The following is a 17879-nucleotide window of genomic DNA, read 5'->3' on the forward strand; positions in this document are numbered from 1 at the left end:
ACCGCCCCCCATGTACCCCCCCCCCGGCCCCTCCTGCCCCACGGCCCCCCCCCATGTACCCCCCCACGGCCCCTCCTGCCCCACGGCCCCTCCTGCCCCACGGCCCCCCATGTACCCCCCCACGGCCCCTCCTGCCCCACGGCCCCTCCTGCCCCACCGCCCCCCATGTACCCCCCACGGCCCCTCCTGCCCCACGGCCCCTCCTGCCCCACCGCCCCCCATGTACCCCCCCCGGCCCCTCCTGCCCCCACGCCCCTCCTGCCCCACCGCCCCCATGTACCCCCCCCCGGCCCCTCCTGCCCCACGGCCCCTCCTGCCCCACCGCCCCCATGTACCCCCCCACGGCCCCTCCTGCCCCACGGCCCCTCCTGCCCCACCGCCCCCCATGTACCCCCCACGGCCCCCTCCTGCCCCACGGCCCCTCCTGCCCCACCGCCCCCCATGTACCCCCCCACGGCCCCTCCTGCCCCACGGCCCCTCCTGCCCCACCGCCCCCCATGTACCCCCCCCGGCCCCTCCTGCCCCACGGCCCCTCCTGCCCCACGGCCCCCCATGTACCCCCCCACGGCCCCTCCTGCCCCACGGCCCCTCCTGCCCCCCGCCCCCCATGTACCCCCCACGGCCCCTCCTGCCCCACGGCCCCTCCTGCCCCACCGCCCCCCATGTACCCCCCCACGGCCCCTCCTGCCCCACCGCCCCTCCTGCCCCACCGCCCCCCATGTACCCCCCACGGCCCCTCCTGCCCACCGCCCCTCCTGCCCCACCGCCCCCCATGTACCCCCCCACGGCCCCTCCTGCCCCACCGCCCCTCCTGCCCCACCGCCCCCCATGTACCCCCCCACGGCCCCTCCTGCCCCACCGCCCCTCCTGCCCCACCGCCCCCCATGTACCCCCCCCACGGCCCCTCCTGCCCCACGGCCCCTCCTGCCCCACCGCCCCCCATGTACCCCCCCCCGGCCCCTCCTGCCCCACCGCCCCCATGTACCCCCCCCGGCCCCTCCTGCCCCACAGCCCCCCCACCACCACCACAGCCAGCCCTAGCGGGTGCACACGGCCCCGCCCCCGGTCAGGCCCCGCCCCCTCGGTCAGGCCCCGCCCCCTCGGTCTTGGGGTCCCGGTGGCCCCGCGGGGAGGGGGGGACCCGGGGGGGGGGGCGGGTCGAGGCCTTATCGCAGAGGCCGGGCCGGGCCGTGGGGCCGCCGCCGCCCCAGTGCTCCTCGTTCGTCCTCAGTGCAGGGCAACAGGTGCGCGGGCCCCGGACGCCTGGGCCCCTAAGGGGTGGGGGCTCCTGAACCCCTGGGTGGTGTTGGGGACCCGGACGCCTGGGCCCCTAAGGGGGGGGGGCTCCTGATCCCCTGGGTGGTGTTGGGACCCCGGACGCCTGGGCCCTAAGGGTGGGGGGGCTCCTGAACCCCTGGGCGGTGTGGGACCCCGGACGCCTGGGCCCCTAAGGGTGGGGGGCTCCTGAACCCCTGGGCGGTGTTGGGACCCCGGACGCCTGGGCCCCTAAGGGTGGGGGCTCCTGAACCCCTGGGTGGTGTTGGGGCCCCGGACGCCTGGGCCCCTAAGGGGTGGGGGGTGCCCGGACGCCTGGGCCCCGGGGGGCGGGGGGCTCCTGAATCCCTGGGTGGTGTTGGGGCCCCGGACGCCTGGGCCCCAGGGGGTGGGGGTTCCCGGACGCCTGGGCCCTGGGCGGTGTTGGGGCTCTCGGACGCCTGGGCCCCTAAGGGGTGGGGGGTGCCCGGACGCCTGGGCCCCGGGGGGTGTTGGGGCTCTCGGACGCCTGGGCCCCTAAGGAGTGGGGGGTTCCTGGACGCCTGGGCCCCAGGGGGTGGGGGTCGCCCGGACGCCTGGTCCCTGGGATTGGGAGCACTGGGACACCTGGGTTCCTGGGTTTGGGGGGCTCCCGGATGCCTGGGTCCCTGGAGTGGGGGGTCGCCCGGACGCCTGGGTCCCCGGTCGCAGCGGGTGCCCGGACGCCTGGGCTCGCGCCTCGCCGTGGCCCCGCGGCGTCACGGGGTCGGGCGCTGCCAGGTGTCGGGGGCTGATAAGAGGCAGGACGTGGGGGGGGGGGGTGACGCCCAGGGCGCAGCCGGGCTCTGCGGGGCCCAGGCGTCCGGGCAGCCCCCGGACGCCTGGGCCCCTCCGTCTCCGCAGCACCATGGCCGCCCTGCTGCGCTGCCCCGCGCTGGCCCGCGAGCCCCGGCTCCTGCTGTCGCTGGCCCGGCGCTGCCCCGCGCTGGCCCGCGGCCTGGCCGCCGCGCCCCCCGCGCCCACCCAGGTGCGCCCGGACGCCGGGGCCCCCCCGGCCGGCGGGGGGTGGGGGTGCCCGGACGCCTGGGCTCTCTGACGCCCGCCCCGCAGGTGAGCCGGCGGCCCAGTGCCCCTTCATGGAGCTGGGGGGGGCGACCGGCTTCGTGCAGCGCGCCCCCCGGAGGTGCAGGAGGACGTCGACCCCCGCGAGCCAGGTGAGGGCCCAGGCGTCCGGGCGCCGGCCGGGTGGGATGGAGTGGGGGGTTGGAGGGGGGCCCAGGCGTCCGGGCACCAGCCAGGTGGGATGGAGCGGGGGGTTGGTGGGGGGGCCCAGGCGTCCGGGCGCCGGCCGGGTGGGATGGAGCGGCGGGTTGGAGGGGGGGCCCAGGCGTCCGGGCGCCGGCCGGGTGGGATGGAGCGGGGGGTTGGAGGGGGCCCAGGCGTCCGGGCGCCGGCCGGGTGGGATGGAGCAGCGGGTTGGAGGGGGCCCAGGCGTCCGGGCGCCGGCCAGGGGATGGAGCGGCGGGTTGGAGGGGGCCCAGGCGTCCGGGCGCCGGCCGGGTGGGATGGAGTGGGGGGTTGGAGGGGGGGGCCCAGGCGTCCGGGCGCCGCCGGGTGGGATGGAGCAGCGGGTTGGAGGGGGCCCAGGCGTCCGGGCGCCGGCCAGGGGATGGAGCCGGGGGTTTGGAGGGGGGCCCAGGCGTCCGGGCGCCGGCCGGGTGGGATGGAGCGGCGGGTTGGAGGGGGCCCAGGCGTCCGGGCGCCGGCCGGGTGGGATGGAGCGGGGGGTTGGCGGGGGGCCCAGGCGTCCGGGCGCCGGCCAGGTGGGATGGAGCGGGGGGTTGGCGGGGGGCCCAGGCGTCCGGGCGCCGGCCAGGGGATGGAGCGGCGGGTTGGGAGGGGGCCCAGGCGTCCGGCTGAGCTGTGGCCCCCCCGCAGCCCCCCCGGACTCGCTGCTGGAGTCGCTGCTGGAGCCGAGGAGTCGCCGGAGGAGCCCGAGCGGCGGCTGCAGGACAACCTGCCCGGTGCGGGGCCGGGCTGGGCGGGGGGCCGGGGGGCCGGGGGGGGGCCGCGGGGTGCTGACCTCCCCCCCCCCCGCAGAGGACGCCTTCCCCTACGAGGCGGTGCTGGGCGCCCGCCTGGCCGCGCTGCGCCGCACCCACACCTACCGCGTCTTCACGGCCGTGGCCCGGCGGGCCGACGCGCCCCCCTGGCCGCCGCCGGCCCCGCCGCCGGCCCGTCAGGTCTGGTGCTCCAACGACTACCTGGGCATGAGCCGGCACCCCGCCGTGCTCCGCGCCGCCAGGTCAGGCCCCCCGCGCGCCCCCACCGCCCCCCCGGGCACCCCGACACCCCCAGGCACCCCAAGGACCCCCAAACACCCCCCCGGGGCACCCTGAACACCCCCCGGGCACCCCGAGGACCCCCAAACACCCCCCTGGGCACCCCAAACACCCCCCCGGGCACCCGACACCCCAGGCACCCCAAGGACCCCCAAACACCCCCCCCGGGGCACCCCGAGGACCCCCAAACACCCCCCTGGGCACCCCAAACACCCCCCCGGGCACCCCGCACCCCCAGGCACCCCAAGGACCCCCAAACACCCCCCCCGGGGCACCCCGAGGACCCCCAAACACCCCCCTGGGCACCCCAAACACCCCCCCAGGCACCCCGACACCCCCAGGCACCCCAAGGACCCCCAAACACCCCCCCGGGGCACCCCGAGGACCCCCAAACACCCCCCTGGGCACCCCAAACACCCCCCCGGGCACCCCGACACCCCCAGGCACCCCAAGGACCCCCAAACACCCCCCCCGGGGCACCCCGAGGACCCCCAAACACCCCCCTGGGCACCCCAAACACCCCCCCGGGCACCCCGACACCCCCAGGCACCCCAAGGACCCCCAAACACCCCCCCGGGGCACCCCGAGACCCCCAAACACCCCCCTGGGCACCCCAAACACCCCCCGGGCACCCCGACACCCCCAGGCACCCCAAGGACCCCCAACACCCCCCCGGGGCACCCCAAACACCCCCCGGGGCACCCCTGACACCCCAGGCACCCGCCCGGGCACCCTGAGCACCCCGGGGCACCCTGAGCACCCCAAACACCCCCCCTGGGCCACCCCAAACACCCCCCGGGCACCCCGACACCCCCAGGCACCCCAAGGACGCCCAAACACCCCCCGGGGCACCCTGAACACCCCCGGGCACCCTGAGCACCCCCCAGGGCACCCTGAGGACCCCCAAACACCCCCCTGGGCACCCAAAACACCCCCCTGGGCACCCCAAGGACCCCAAACACCCCCCCAGGGCACCCTGAACACCCCCAGGGGCACCCCCAACACCCCCCGGGCACCCCAACAGCCCCTGAACACCCCCCGGGGCACCCTGAGGACCCCCAAACACCCCCCTGGGCACCGCAAACACCCCCTGGGCACCCTGAACCCCCCCTGGGGTACCCCTGACACCCCCCGGGCACCCCAAGGACCCCCGTACACCCCCCTGGGCACCCCGAGGACCCCCAAATACCCCCCTGGGCACCCTACAACCCCCCTATACACCCCCCCGGGCACCCCAAGACCCCCCAGACACCCCTCCGGGCACCCCAAGACCCCCTATACACCCCCCCCGGGCACCCCAACCCCCCCCCGGGCACCCCAAGGTCCCCCAGACACCCCTCAGGGACCCCCAAGGACCCCCCCCGGCCACTGAGGCGGGTGCTGACGGGGGGGGCCGGGGGCGCAGGGCGGCGCTGGCGGCCCACGGGCTGGGGGCCGGGGGCACCCGCAACATCGCCGGGACGTCGCCGCTGCACGGGGCGCTGGAGGCCGCCCTGGCCCGGCTGCACCGCCAGCCCCGCGCCCTGCTCTTCTCCTCCTGCTTCGCCGCCAACGACACCGCCCTGGCCACGCTGGCCCGCCTCCTGCCAGGTGAGCCCCCCGGACGCCGGGGCCCCGCGCCTGCGGGACCCCTGCCCGCCGCGGTCGGGGGCGCCCGGACGCCGGGGCCCCCGGGGCCTGCGGGACCCCTGCCCGCCGCGGTCGGGGGCGCCCGGACGCCGGGGCCCCGGGGCCTGCGGGACCCCTGCCCGCCGCGGTCGGGGGCGCGGACCGCGGGCCCCGGGGCCTGCGGGACCCTTCCCGCCTCGGTCGGGGGCGCCCGGACGCCGGGGCCCCGGGCCCTGCGGGACCCCTGCACGCCGCGGTCGGGGGCGCCCGGACGCCGGGGCCCCGGGGCCTGCGGGACCCCTGCCCGCCGCGGTCGGGGGCGCCCGGACGCCCGGGGCCACGAGGCCCTGCGGGACCCCTGCCCGCTGCGGTCGGGGCGCCCGGACGCCGGGGCCCATGGGATGCCCGGACACTGGGGCCCTCGGGGCCTGGGGGGCACCCGTGTGCCGGGGTTGGGGGCGCCCGGACGCCGGGGCCCCCGGGGCTTGTGGACCCCGGCACACTGGGGTGGGGGGCCACCTGGATGTCAGGAGCCCCCGGGACGCCCGGACGCCGGGGCCCGCTGTGTGATGCTGATGGGGTGGGGGGAGGCCTGGACGCCGGGGCCCGGGGACAGGGGGACGCCCGGACGCCAGGGCCCTGGACGGGGTGCTGGGGCGGGAGGGACGCCCGGACGCTGGGGCCCGCGGCGGGGGGCCGCCCGGACGCCGGGGCCCGCGGCGGGGTGCTGGGGCGGGAGGGACGCCCGGACGCCGGGGCCCGCGGCGGGGTGCCGGGGCGGGAGGGACGCCCGGACGCCGGGGCCCGCGGCGGGGTGCTGCGGCGGGGGGCCGCCCGGACGCGGGGCCCGCGGCGGGGGCCGCCCGGACGCCGGGGCCCGCGGCGGGGGCTGACGGGCGCCGGCAGGCTGCGAGGTGTTCTCGGACGCGGGGAACCACGCGTCGCTGATCCAGGGCATCCGGGCCAGCGGGGCCCCCAAGCACCTCTTCCGCCACAACGACCCCCAGCACCTGGCCCAGGCTGCTGGCCCGCAGCCCCCCCGGGCGGCCCAAGATCGTCGCCTTCGAGTCCCTGCACTCCATGGACGGTGAGACCCCCCCCGGGCCCCCCCGGACCCCTCGTCCCCCCCACGTCCCCCCCAGACCCCCCGGGCCCCCCGGAGCCCCACGTCCCCCCCAGACCCCCCCGGACCCCCTCGTCCCCCCCACGTCCCCCCAGAGCCCCTCGTCCCCCCCCGGGGCGGCCCAAGATCGTCGCCTTCGAGTCCCTGCACTCCATGGATGGTGAGACCCCCCCGGGCCCCCCCCAGCCCCACGTCCCCCCCAGACCCCCCCGGACCCCCACATCCCCCCCACGTCCCCCCGGAGCCCCACGTCCCCCCCACATCCCCCCCGGAGCCCCACATCCCCCCCACGTCCCCCCTGGACCCCCACGTCCCCCCACATCCCCCCCGCGAGCCCCACATCCCCCCCACGTCCCCCCGGACCCCACGTCCCCCCCAGACCCCCCCGGACCCCCACATCCCCCACGTCCCCCCCGGAGCCCCACGTCCCCCCCCCCGGGCGGCCCAAGATCGTCGCCTTCGAGTCCCTGCACTCCATGGACGGTGAGACCCCCCCGGGCCCCCCCAGCCCCACGGCCCCCCCGGACCAACACGTCCCCCCGGAGCCCCACGTCCCCCCCGGACCCACACATCCCCCCCCACGTCCCCCCCGGACCCCACGTCCCCCCGGGCGGCCCAAGATCGTCGCCTTCGAGTCCCTGCACTCCATGGACGGTGAGACCCCCCCCGGGCCCCCCCGGACCCCCACGTCCCCCCCGGACCCCCACATCCCCCCCAGCCCCACACCCCCCAGCCCCACACACACCCCCCAGCCCCACAACCCCCCCAGCCCCACATCCCCCAGCCCCACACACCCCCCCAGCCCCACGTCCCCCCAGCCCCACACCCCCCCCAGCCCCACACACCCAGCCCCACACCCCCTCAGCCCCACACACCCCCCCAGCCCCACACCCCCCTCAGCCCCACATCCCCCCAGCCCCAATCCCCCCCAGCCCCACACCCCCCCCAGCCCCACATCCCCCCCAGCCCCCCCCACACCCCCCCAGCCCCACATCCCCCCCAGCCCCACACACCCCCCCAGCCCCACATCCCCCCCAGCCCCACACACACCCCCCAGCCCCACATCCCCCCCAGCCCCCACACACCCCCCCAGCCCCACGTCCCCCCAGCCCACGTCCCCCCAGCCCCACACCCCCCCAGCCCCACGGCTGACGGGGGTCCCGGGGCCCAGGCTCCATCGCGCCGCTGGCCCGGCTCTGCGAGGTGGCGCACGCCCACGGCGCCATCACCTTCGTGGACGAGGTGCACGCCGTGGGGCTCTACGGCCCCCGGGGCGCCGGCATCGCCGAGCGCGACCGCCTGCCCCACCGCGTCGACGTCGTCTCCGGCACCCTCGGTCTGCGCCCCCCCCACCCCCCACCGGGGGGCTGGGGGTCTGGGGGGTCTGGGGGGGTCTGGGGGGTCTGGGGGGTCTAGGGGGTCTAGGGGGCTGGGGGGCTGGGGGTCTAGGCGGGTCTGGGGGGCTGGGGGGGTCTAGGGGGGTCTGGGGGTCTATGGGGCTGGGGGTCTAGGGGGGTCTGGGGGGGGTCTAGGGGGGTCTAGGGGGCTGGGGGGTCTATGGGGCTGGAGGTCTATGGGGGGTCTATGGGGTCTGGGGGGGTCTATGGGGGTCTAGGGGGGTCTGGGGGATCTATGGGGCTGGGGGATCTATGGGGGGTCTATGGGGGGTCTGGGGCAGTCTATGGGTCTGTGGGGGTCTATGGGGGGTCTGGGGGGCTCTATGGGGGGTCTGGAGGTCTATGGGGGCTGGGGGGGTCTATGGGGGTCTGGGGCGGTCTATGGGGCTGGGGGTCTATGGGGGGTCTATGGGGGCTGAGGGGGTCTACGGGGGTCTAGGGGGGTCTGGGGGGGTCTATGGGGCTGGGGGTCTATGGGGGGTCTATGGGGGGTCTATGGGGGCTGGGGGTCTATGGGGGGCTATGGGGGCTGAGGGGGTCTATGGAGGTCTACGGGGGTCTGGGGGATCTATGGGGCTGGGGGATCTATGGGGGGTCTATGGGGGTCTATGGGGGGTCCTGGGGCAGTCTATGGGTCTGCAGGGGTCTATGGGGAGTCTGGGGGGCTCCATGGGGGGTCTGGAGGTCTATGGGGGCTGGGGGGGTCTATGGGGGTCTGGGCGGTCTATGGGGCTGGGGGTCTATGGGGGTCTATGGGGGGTCTATGGGGTTTGGGGCAGTCTATGGGTCTGGGGGGGCCTATGGGGGGTCTGAGGGGTCTATGGGGCTGGGGGTCTGAGGGGGGTCTATGGGGCTGGGGGGGTCTGGGGGGTCTGGGGGGGATCTATGGGGCCGGGGGGGCTCCGGGGGCGCTGACCCCCGTCCCCCCCCCAGGGAAGGCGGTGGGGGCCGTGGGGGGGGATCTATGGGGCCGGGGGGGGCTCCGGGGGCGCTGACCCCCGTCCCCCCCCCAGGGAAGGCGGTGGGGGCCGTGGGGGGGGATCTATGGGCCGGGGGGGGCTCCGGGGGCGCTGACCCCCGTCCCCCCCCAGGGAAGGCGGTGGGGGCCGTGGGGGGGGATCTATGGGGCCGGGGGGGGCTCCGGGGGCGCTGACCCCCGTCCCCCCCCAGGGAAGGCGGTGGGGGCCGTGGGGGGCTACATCGCGGGGCCGGCGGTGCTGGTGGACGCCGTGCGCTCGCTGGGGCCCGGCTTCATCTTCACGACGGCGCTGCCGCCGGCGGTGGCGGCCGGGGCGCTGGCGGCGCTGCGGGTGCTGGGGGGCGCCGAGGGGGGGGCGCTGCGCCGGGCCCACCAGCGCCACGCCAAGCACCTGCGCCTGCTGCTGCGCGACCGCGGCCTGCCCGCCCTGCCCTGCCCCAGCCACATCGTGCCCCTCTGGGTGAGCGCCGCCGGGCCCGGACGCCGGGGCCCCTGGGGAACGGGGGGGGCCCTGCCCGGACGCCGGGGCCCCTGGGGAATGGGGGATCCCTGCCCGGACGCCTGGGCCCCTGGGGACTGAGGGGGCCCTGCCCGGACGCCTGGGCCCCTGGGGAATGGGGGGGGCCCTGCCCGGACACCTGGGGGTCCCTGCCCGGACGCCGGGGCCCCTGGGGAATGAGGGGGCCCTGCCCGGACGCCTGGGCCCCTGGGGACTGAGGGGTCCCTGCCCGGACGCCTGGGCCCCTGGGGAATGAGGGGTCCCTGCCCAGACGCCGGGGCCCCTGGGGACTGAGGGATCCCTGGCCGGACGCCGGGGCCCCATGGCGGTGGGGAATGGGGGGTCCCTGCCCGGACGCCGGGGCCCCACGGCGGTGGGGGGGGGGTCCCTGCCCGGACGCCGGGGCCCTGGGGACTGAGGGGTCCCTGGCCGGACGCCGGGCTGACGCGGGGGGGACGGGGGCGCAGGTGGGCGACGCGGCGCTGAACACCCGCCTGAGCCGGGCGCTGCTGGAGGAGCACGGGCTCTACGTGCAGGCCATCAACTACCCGACGGTGCCCCGGGGGCAGGAGCTGCTGCGCCTGGCGCCCACCCCCCACCACACCCCCGCCATGATGGAGAACCTCGTCGGTGAGTCGGGGGGGGGCACGGAGGCGGCGGGGAGGGGGGCTCCGGGGGGCGCTGGAGCCGCCCCCTGATGCCCCCCCCCCCCGCCCCGCAGACCGGCTCTCCGAGTGCTGGGGGGCGCTGGGGCTGCCCCGCGAGGGCCCCCCCGGCCCGGCCTGCGCCTCCTGCCAGCGCCCGCTGCACTTCGCCCTCATGAGCGAGTGGGAGCGCGAGCACTTCGCCGGCCTGGGGCCGCGCTACGTCACCGGGCGGGCCTGAGCCCGGACGCCGGGGCCCCCCGCCGCCGACGCCACCCCCGGACGCCTGGACCCCGCCGCCTCCGCGCCCTGGGGGCCCCCGGACGCCTGGGCCCCCCTGCTGATGCCACCCCCGGACGCTTGGACCCTGCCACCTCTGCGCCCTGGGGGCCCCCGGACGCCTGGGCCCCCCTGCTGATGCCACTCCCGGACGCCAGGGCCCCCCTGCTGATGGCACCCTCGGACGCCTGGGCCCCCCTGCTGATGCCACCCCCGGACGCCTGGACCCCGCCGCCTCTGCGCCCTGGGGGTCCCCGGACGCCGGGGCCCTCCTGCTGATGCCACTCCCGGACGCCTGGGCCCCCCTGCTGATGCCACCCCTGGACCCTGTTGCCTCCACACCCTGGGGGTCCCCGGATGCTGGGGCCCCCCGCTGATGCCCCCCCGGACACCGGGGCCCTCCCGCCGATGCCACTCCCGGACGCCGGGGCCCCCCCCACTGATGCCCCCCCGGACACCGGGGCCCCCCTGCTGATGCCACCCCCGGATGCCTGGACCCCACCGCCTCCGCGCCCTGGGGGCCCCCCGGACGCCAGGGCCCCCGCTGATGCCACCCCTGGACCCTGTTGCCTCCACACCCTGGGGGTCCCCGGATGCCGGGGCCCCCCCGCTGATGCCCCCCCGGACACCGGGGCCCTCCCGCTGATGCCCCCCCCGGACACCGGGGCCCCCCTGCTGATGCCACCCCCGGATGCCTGGACCCCGCCGTCTCCGCGCCCTGGGGGCCCTGGGACGCCAGGGCCCCCGCTGACGCCACCCCTGGACGCCGGGGCCCTCCTGCTGATGCCCCCCCCGGACGCCGGGGCCCCTCCCCGCTGATGCCCCCCCCGGACGCCGGGGCCCTCGCAGCGCAATAAACCTCCCTGGCACCACCACTGCTGGCTCCTGTCTCTCGGGGGGAGGCGCCTCCCCCCCCCCCGCCACTGTCCCCACTCCAAGCACGTGCCTGGGCCCCCGGATGCCTGGGCCCCTGCGGGGGGGCGGGGGGGGGACGAGGGTGGGGCAGCCGCCGGACGCCTGGGCCCTTTCCCCTCGCCAGCGCGAGGCTGGGGAATGAGGAAGGAGCTGGGGGGGGGGGGCGGCTCCGACCCCCCCCCCCCGGCCCCGATAGCATCTCTGGCCCCCGGGGCCGCCGGCGGCCCTGACGTCAGCGGCGCAGCGGGGGGCCGGACGCCTGGGCCCCTCTCCCCAGCGGGGGGCCGGACGCCTGGGCCCGGCGTGGGACGGGGGACTTCCCCCCCCCCCCCCGGCCGCCTCCCAGTCGCGGCAGGACCCGGCTGCGGGCACCGTCGGGGACCCAGGCGTCCGGGAGCCTCTGCGCCCCCCCCCCCCACTGAGGGACCCCCGCCAAAATGAACGAGGAGGTACCTGGGGGCCCAGGCGTCCGGGGGCCCCCAAAGTGGGAGGCGGCGGGAGGGGCCCGGGTGGGGGGGGGGCACTTCTCTGCGTCCCCTCGCTTGTCACCGTGTTCCCCCCCCCCGTGCACGCGCCCCCCCCGCCCCGTGCACCCTGACCCCCGTGCACAGGTTCCCCCCCCACGCCCGCCCCCCCATTGCACGCCAACCCCCATTGCACGCTGCCCCCCCTCACCCCCCCATTGCACACCCCCATTGCACGTCCCCCCCATTGCACCATGTCCCCCCCATTGCACACCCCCCCATTGCATGCCCCCCATGCACCCCCCCATGCCCCCCATTGCACCCCCATTGCACCCCCCCATTGCACCCCCCATCGCACCCCCCCATTGCACCCCCATGTCCCCCCATCGCACCCCCCATCGCACCCCCCATGCCCCCCATTGCACCCCCCATGCCCCCCCATTGCACACCCCATTGCACGTCTCCCATCGCACCCCCCATCGCACCCCCCATGACCCCCATTGCACCCCCCATTGCACCCCCCCATTGCACCCCCCCATTGCACCCCCCCATGCCCCCCATTGCACCCCCCATGCCCCCCCATTGCACCCCCCATCGCACCCCCCATGCCCCCCCATCGCACCCCCCATGCCCCCCCATTGCACCCCCCCATTGCACCCCCCATCGCACCCCCCCATTGCACCCCCATGCCCCCCATCACACCCCCCATCGCACCCCCCATGCCCCCCCATCGCACCCCCCATTGCACCCCCCATGCCCCCCCATCGCACCCCCCCATGCCCCCCCATTGCACCCCCCCATTGCACCCCCCATCGCACCCCCCCATTGCACCCCCCCATCGCACCCCCCCATTGCACCCCCCCATGCCCCCCCATCGCACCCCCCATGCCCCCCCATTGCACCCCCCATCGCACCCCCCATTGCACATCCCCCATTGCACCCCCCCATGCCCCCCCATTGCACACCCCTATCGCACCCCCCATGCCCCCCCATTGCACCCCCATCACACCCCCATGCACCCCATGCACCCCCTCATTGCACCCCCCCATCGCACCCCCCCATGCCCCCCATTGCACACCCCATTGCACGTCCCCCATTGCACCCCCCATGCCCCCCATTGCACCCCATCGCACCCCCCATGGCCCCCCATCGCACCCCCCATGCCCCCCATTGCACCCCATCGCACCCCCCATGGCCCCCCATCGCACCCCCCATGCCCCCCATTGCACCCCCCATCGCACCCCCCCATTGCACGTCCCCCATTGCACCCCCCCATGCCCCCCCATTGCACCCCCCATGCCCCCCCATCGCACCCCCCCATGCCCCCCATTGAACCCCCCCATCGCACCCCCCATTGCACCCCCCCATTGCACACCCCCATTGCACCCCCCATTGCACCCCCCATGCCCCCCCATTGAACCCCCCATTGCACCCCCCCCATTGCACCCCCCCATCGCACCCCCCATGCCCCCCCATTGCACCCCCCATTGCACCCCCCATCGCACCCCCCATTGCACCCCCCATCGCACCCCCCATGCCCCCCCATCGCACCCCCCATTGCACCCCCCCATGCCCCCCCATTGCACCCCCCATTGCACTCCCCATGCCCCCCCATTGCACACCCCCATCGCACCCCCCATGCCCCCCATTGCACCCCCCATTGCACCCCCCCATGCCCCCCCATTGCACCCCCCCATCGCACCCCCCATGCCCCCCCATTGCACACCCCCATCGCACCCCCCATGCCCCCCCATTGCACCCCCCATCGCACCCCCCCATCGCACCCCCCATTGCACCCCCCATTGCACCCCCCATGCCCCCCATTGCACCCCCATCGCACCCCCCCATCGCACCCCCCCATGCCCCCCATTGCACCCCCATTGCACCCCTCCATTGCACCCCCCATCGCACCCCCCCATTGCACCCCCCATTGCACCCCCCCATCGCACCCCCCATCACCCCCCCATGCCCCCCATCGCACCCCCCATGCCCCCCCATCGCACCCCCCCATGCCCCCCATTGCACCCCCATTGCACCCCTCCATTGCACCCCCCATCGCACCCCCCCATTGCACCCCCCATCGCACCCCCCATGCCCCCATTGCACCCCCATCGCACCCCCCCATCGCACCCCCCCATCACCCCCCCATGCCCCCCATCGCACCCCCCATGCCCCCCATTGCACCCCCCATTGCACCCCCATCGCACCCCCCCCATCGCACCCCCCCATGCCCCCCCCGCCCCCCCCCCGCACGCCCCCGCGGTGCCGACGCGGCGCTGGCCCGGCAGGTCTCGGCGGCCCCCTGGACGACGGCGGGGACGACGGGGACGGCGACGGGGCCGACGGCGGGGCGCTGGCCCTGGGGGGGGGCGGCGGGGGCGGCGGCGCCGCGGGACGGGGCGCTGGCGGCGGCCGAGGTGGCCGTGCTGGCGGCCGTGCTGGCGCTGGCGCTGGGCGGCAACGGGCTGGTGCTGGCGGCCCTGGGCCGGGCCGGGGGGCCGCGGCCGGCCCCGCCGCTCCGCCGCTACCTGCGGCACCTGAGCGCCGCCGACCTGGGGGTGGCCGGGGGCCAGGTGCTGCCCCAGCTCCTCTGGGACCTCACCGACCGCTTCCGGGGCCCCGACGCCCTCTGCCGCGCCACCAAGTACCTCCAGGCCGTGGCCATGTTCGCCTCGGCCTACGTGGCCGTGGCCATGGCCTACGACCGCCACCGGGCCATCTGCCGGCCCTGGGCCGCCCGCCGGCGCCGCCGCGGCGCCTGCTGCCGGCGCTGCCCTCGCCGGGGCCCCGCCGACGCACCCGGGCCGCACCGGCACCCGCCGGCGGCACGGGGCCGCACCGGGCACGCCCGGGAGGTCCCCAGGGGACACGGGGACACCAGGGACACCCGGGAGGTCCCCAGGGGACACCGGGATCCGCCTCGGGGACACGGGGACACCAGGGACCTCCAGGAGGTCCCCACGGGACACCAGGATCCACCTTGGGGACACGGGGACACCAGGGACCTCCAGGAGGTCCCCAAGAGACACCAAGACCCACCTTGGGCACGTGGGGACACCACGGACCTCCAGGAGGTCCCCAGGGGACACCGGGACCCGCCTCGGGGACACGGGGACACCAGGGACCTCCAGGAGGTCCCCAGGGGACACCGGGACCCGCCTCGGGGACACGGGGACACCAGGGATGTCCATGAGGTCCCCAGGGGACACCGGGACCCGCCTCGGGGACACGGGGACACCAGGGACCTCCAGGAGGTCCCCAGGGGACACCGGGACCCGCCTCGGGGACACGGGGACACCAGGGATGTCCAGGAGGTCCCCAGGGAACAAGGGGACCCACCTCGGGGACACGGGGACACCAGGGACCTCCAGGAGGTCCCCACGGGACACCAGGATCCACCTTGGGGACACGGGGACACCAGGGACCTCCAGGAGGTCCCCAAGAGACACCAAGACCCACCTTGGGCACGTGGGGACACCACGGACCTCCAGGAGGTCCCCAGGGGACACCGGGATCCACCTTGGGCACGTGGGGACACCACGGACCTCCAGGAGGTCCCCAAGAGACACCAAGACCCACCTCAGGCACGTGGGGACACCAGGGACCTCCAGGAGGTCCCCAGGGGACGATGGGACCCACCTTGGGGACATGGGGACACCAGAGATGTCTATGAGGTCCCCAAGGGACACCAGGACCTGCCTTGGGGATATGGGGACACCAGGGATGTCCAGAACATCCCCAAGAGACACCAGGACCTGCCTTGGGGACATGGGGACACCAGGGACCTCCAGGAGGTCCCCAAGAGACACCAGGACCCACCTTGGGGACATGGGGACACCAGGGACCTCCAGGAGGTCCCCAAGAGACACCAGGATCCACCTTGGGGACATGGGGACACCAGGGACCTCCAGGAGGTCCCCAAGAGACACCAGGATCCACCTTGGGGACACAGGGACACAAAGGATGTCCATGACGTCCCCAGGGGACAATGGGACCCACCTTGTGGACATGGGGACACCAGGGATGTCCATGAGGTCCCCAAGGGACACCAGGACCTGCCTTGGGGACATGGGGACACCAGGGACCTCCAGGAGGTCCCCAGGGGACAACGGGACCTGCCATGGGGACATGGGGACACCAGGGACCTCCAGGAGGTCCCCAGGGGACACCAGGGCTCTAGGGATGCCCAGGACTTCTACTGGGGACCCAGGGACACGAAGGACGCCCGGGACATTCCCCAGGGACACCAGGACCCCCCTTGGGGACATGGGGACACCAGGGATCCCCAGGACCCGTGGGGACCCCGGGGACCCCGGGGGCCGCTGGCCGCCGCCTGGCGCAGGGTGACCCGGGGTCCCCAGGCTGCCCAGAGCCTCCTGTCCCCAGGTCCTGGTGCCACCGCGTCCCCACTGTCCCCAGGTCTCCAGCCCCCTCCGTCCCCCCCTGTTCCCCCCGTGTCCCTGGGTCCCCTTCCTCTGCCACCTCGTGCCACCCCCCTGTCCCCAGGTGCTGGTGCCACCCCTGGGTCCCCCCATGTGTCCCCCACGTCCTTGTTGTCCCCAGGTCTCCCTGCCACCTCCAGGTCTCCTCCTGTGTCCACCATATCTCTGTTGTCCCCAGGTCCTTCTGCCACCCCTGGGTCGCCCACGTCCCCAGGTCCTGGTGCCACCCTTGGGTCCCTCCCTGTGCCCCCCGTGTCCCCCATGTCCTCAGGTCCTGGTGCCACCTCCAGGTCGCTCCCTGTGCCCCCCATGCCCCCCATGTCCTCAGGTCCTTCTGCCACCCCTGGGTCCCCCATGTCCCTAGGTCCTTCTGCCACCTCCATGTCCCCAGGTGCTGGTGCCACCCCTGTGCCCCCCATGTCCCCCATGTCCCCAACTCCTGGTGCCACCCCCACGTCCCCCACGTCCCCAAGTGCTGGTGCCACCCCCATGTCCCCCATGTCCCCCACGTCCCCAGGTCCTTCTGCCACCCCCGGGTCCCCCACGTCCCCAGGTCCTTCTGCCATCCCCACGTCCCCAGGTGCTGGTGCCACCCCCACGTCCCCCACGTCCCCCACGTCCCCAGGTGCTGGTGCCACCCGAGGGCCTCCCGCCCGGCCGGTTCCCCCCGGGCACCCGGAGCAGCAGGCGCGCCGGGGCGGCGGGTGCCCGGCGGCGGCCTGGGCGGTGGCCTCGGCGGTGGCCTCGGCGTGGCGGGAGCTGCGGGGGCGCTGGGGGCCGCTGGCCACGGCCTGGGGGCTGGCGCTGCTCTTCGGGCTGCCCCAGGTGGCCATCTTCGGGCAGCGGGAGGTGGCGGCGGGCGAGCGGGACTGCTGGGCCGTCTTCGTCCGGCCCTGGGGCGCCCGGGCCTACGTCACCTGGGTGGCGCTGGCCGTGCTGGTGGCCCCGGCCGCCCTGCTGGCCGGGCTGCTGGCGGCGGTGGCCCGGGCGGTGGGCCGGCGGCGGGCGGTCGCCGGGCTGGGCCGGGCCCGGGCCAAGAGCCACCGCATGGCGCTGGTGGTGCTGGCCGTCTACGTGGGCTGCTGGGCCCCTTTCTTCTGCGCCCAGCTGTGGGCCGTCTGGGACCCCCGGGCCCCCGTCGAGGGTGAGCGCCCGGGGACGGGGACGGGGGGGACCTGGGGGGACCTGGGGGACCTGGGGAACATGGGGGAGATGGGGGATGTGGAGGGACATGATGGAGATGGAGGCACATGGAGGGTCATGGAGGACATGGGGGGGACATGAGGGGACATGGGGGGACATGGAGGGACATGGGGGACATGGGGGGAACATGAGGGGACATGGGGGGACATGGAGGGTCACGGGGGGACACGGGGGACATGGGGGGACATGGAGGGACATGGAGGGACACGGAGGGACACGGAGGGACATGGGGGACATGGGGGGACATGGAGGGACATGGAGGGACATGGGGGACATGGGGGGGACATGAGGGGACATGGGGGGACATGGGGGGACATGGAGGGTCACGGGGGGACACGGGGGACACGGGGGGACATGGAGGGACATGGGGGACATGGTGGGACACGGTGGGACATGGGGAGACATGGGGGACATGGGGGGACACGGGGGACATGGGGGACATGGGGAGACATGGGGGACATGGAGGGACATGGAGGGACATGGGGGGACATGGGACATGGGGGGACATGGGGGACATGGAGGGACATGGAGGGACACGGAGGGACACAGAGGGACACGGAGGGACATGGGGGGACACGGAGGGACATGGGGGGACATGGGGGACATGGGGGACATGGAGGGACACGGAGGGACACGGAGGGACACGGAGGACATGGGGGACATGGAGGGACATGGAGGGACACGGAGGGACATGAGGGGACACGGAGAACATGTTTGGCCGCGGGTGGCC

At 76.5% G+C, this 17879-nt stretch overlaps 1 protein-coding gene and 1 long non-coding RNA gene across 2 annotated transcripts; one reads left to right on the forward strand and one right to left on the reverse strand.

Moving 5' to 3' along the window:
- Nucleotides 1-1130: 1130 nt before the first annotated feature.
- Nucleotides 1131-10208, forward strand: LOC138063974 (5-aminolevulinate synthase, erythroid-specific, mitochondrial-like). The gene is given in 12 exon segments (XM_068924210.1): nt 1131-1244; nt 2158-2281; nt 2365-2468; nt 3193-3278; nt 3355-3559; nt 5002-5186; nt 6111-6223; nt 6225-6291; nt 7499-7663; nt 8895-9163; nt 9670-9832; nt 9924-10208. Coding segments are annotated over 11 exon segments (1641 nt in total). The 5' UTR covers nt 1131-1244; nt 2158-2161; the 3' UTR covers nt 10088-10208.
- Nucleotides 10055-10988, reverse strand: LOC138063975 (uncharacterized). Its single transcript, XR_011137197.1, has 3 exons — nt 10421-10988; nt 10221-10313; nt 10055-10146 (listed from the first exon to the last, which is right to left on the reverse strand). It is a non-coding gene; the product is annotated as an uncharacterized lncRNA (long non-coding RNA).
- Nucleotides 10989-17879: the final 6891 nt, after the last annotated feature.

The sequence above is a fragment of the Struthio camelus genome, chromosome 38 (assembly GCF_040807025.1).
Source record: "Struthio camelus isolate bStrCam1 chromosome 38, bStrCam1.hap1, whole genome shotgun sequence".
Taxonomy (NCBI): domain Eukaryota; kingdom Metazoa; phylum Chordata; class Aves; order Struthioniformes; family Struthionidae; genus Struthio; species Struthio camelus.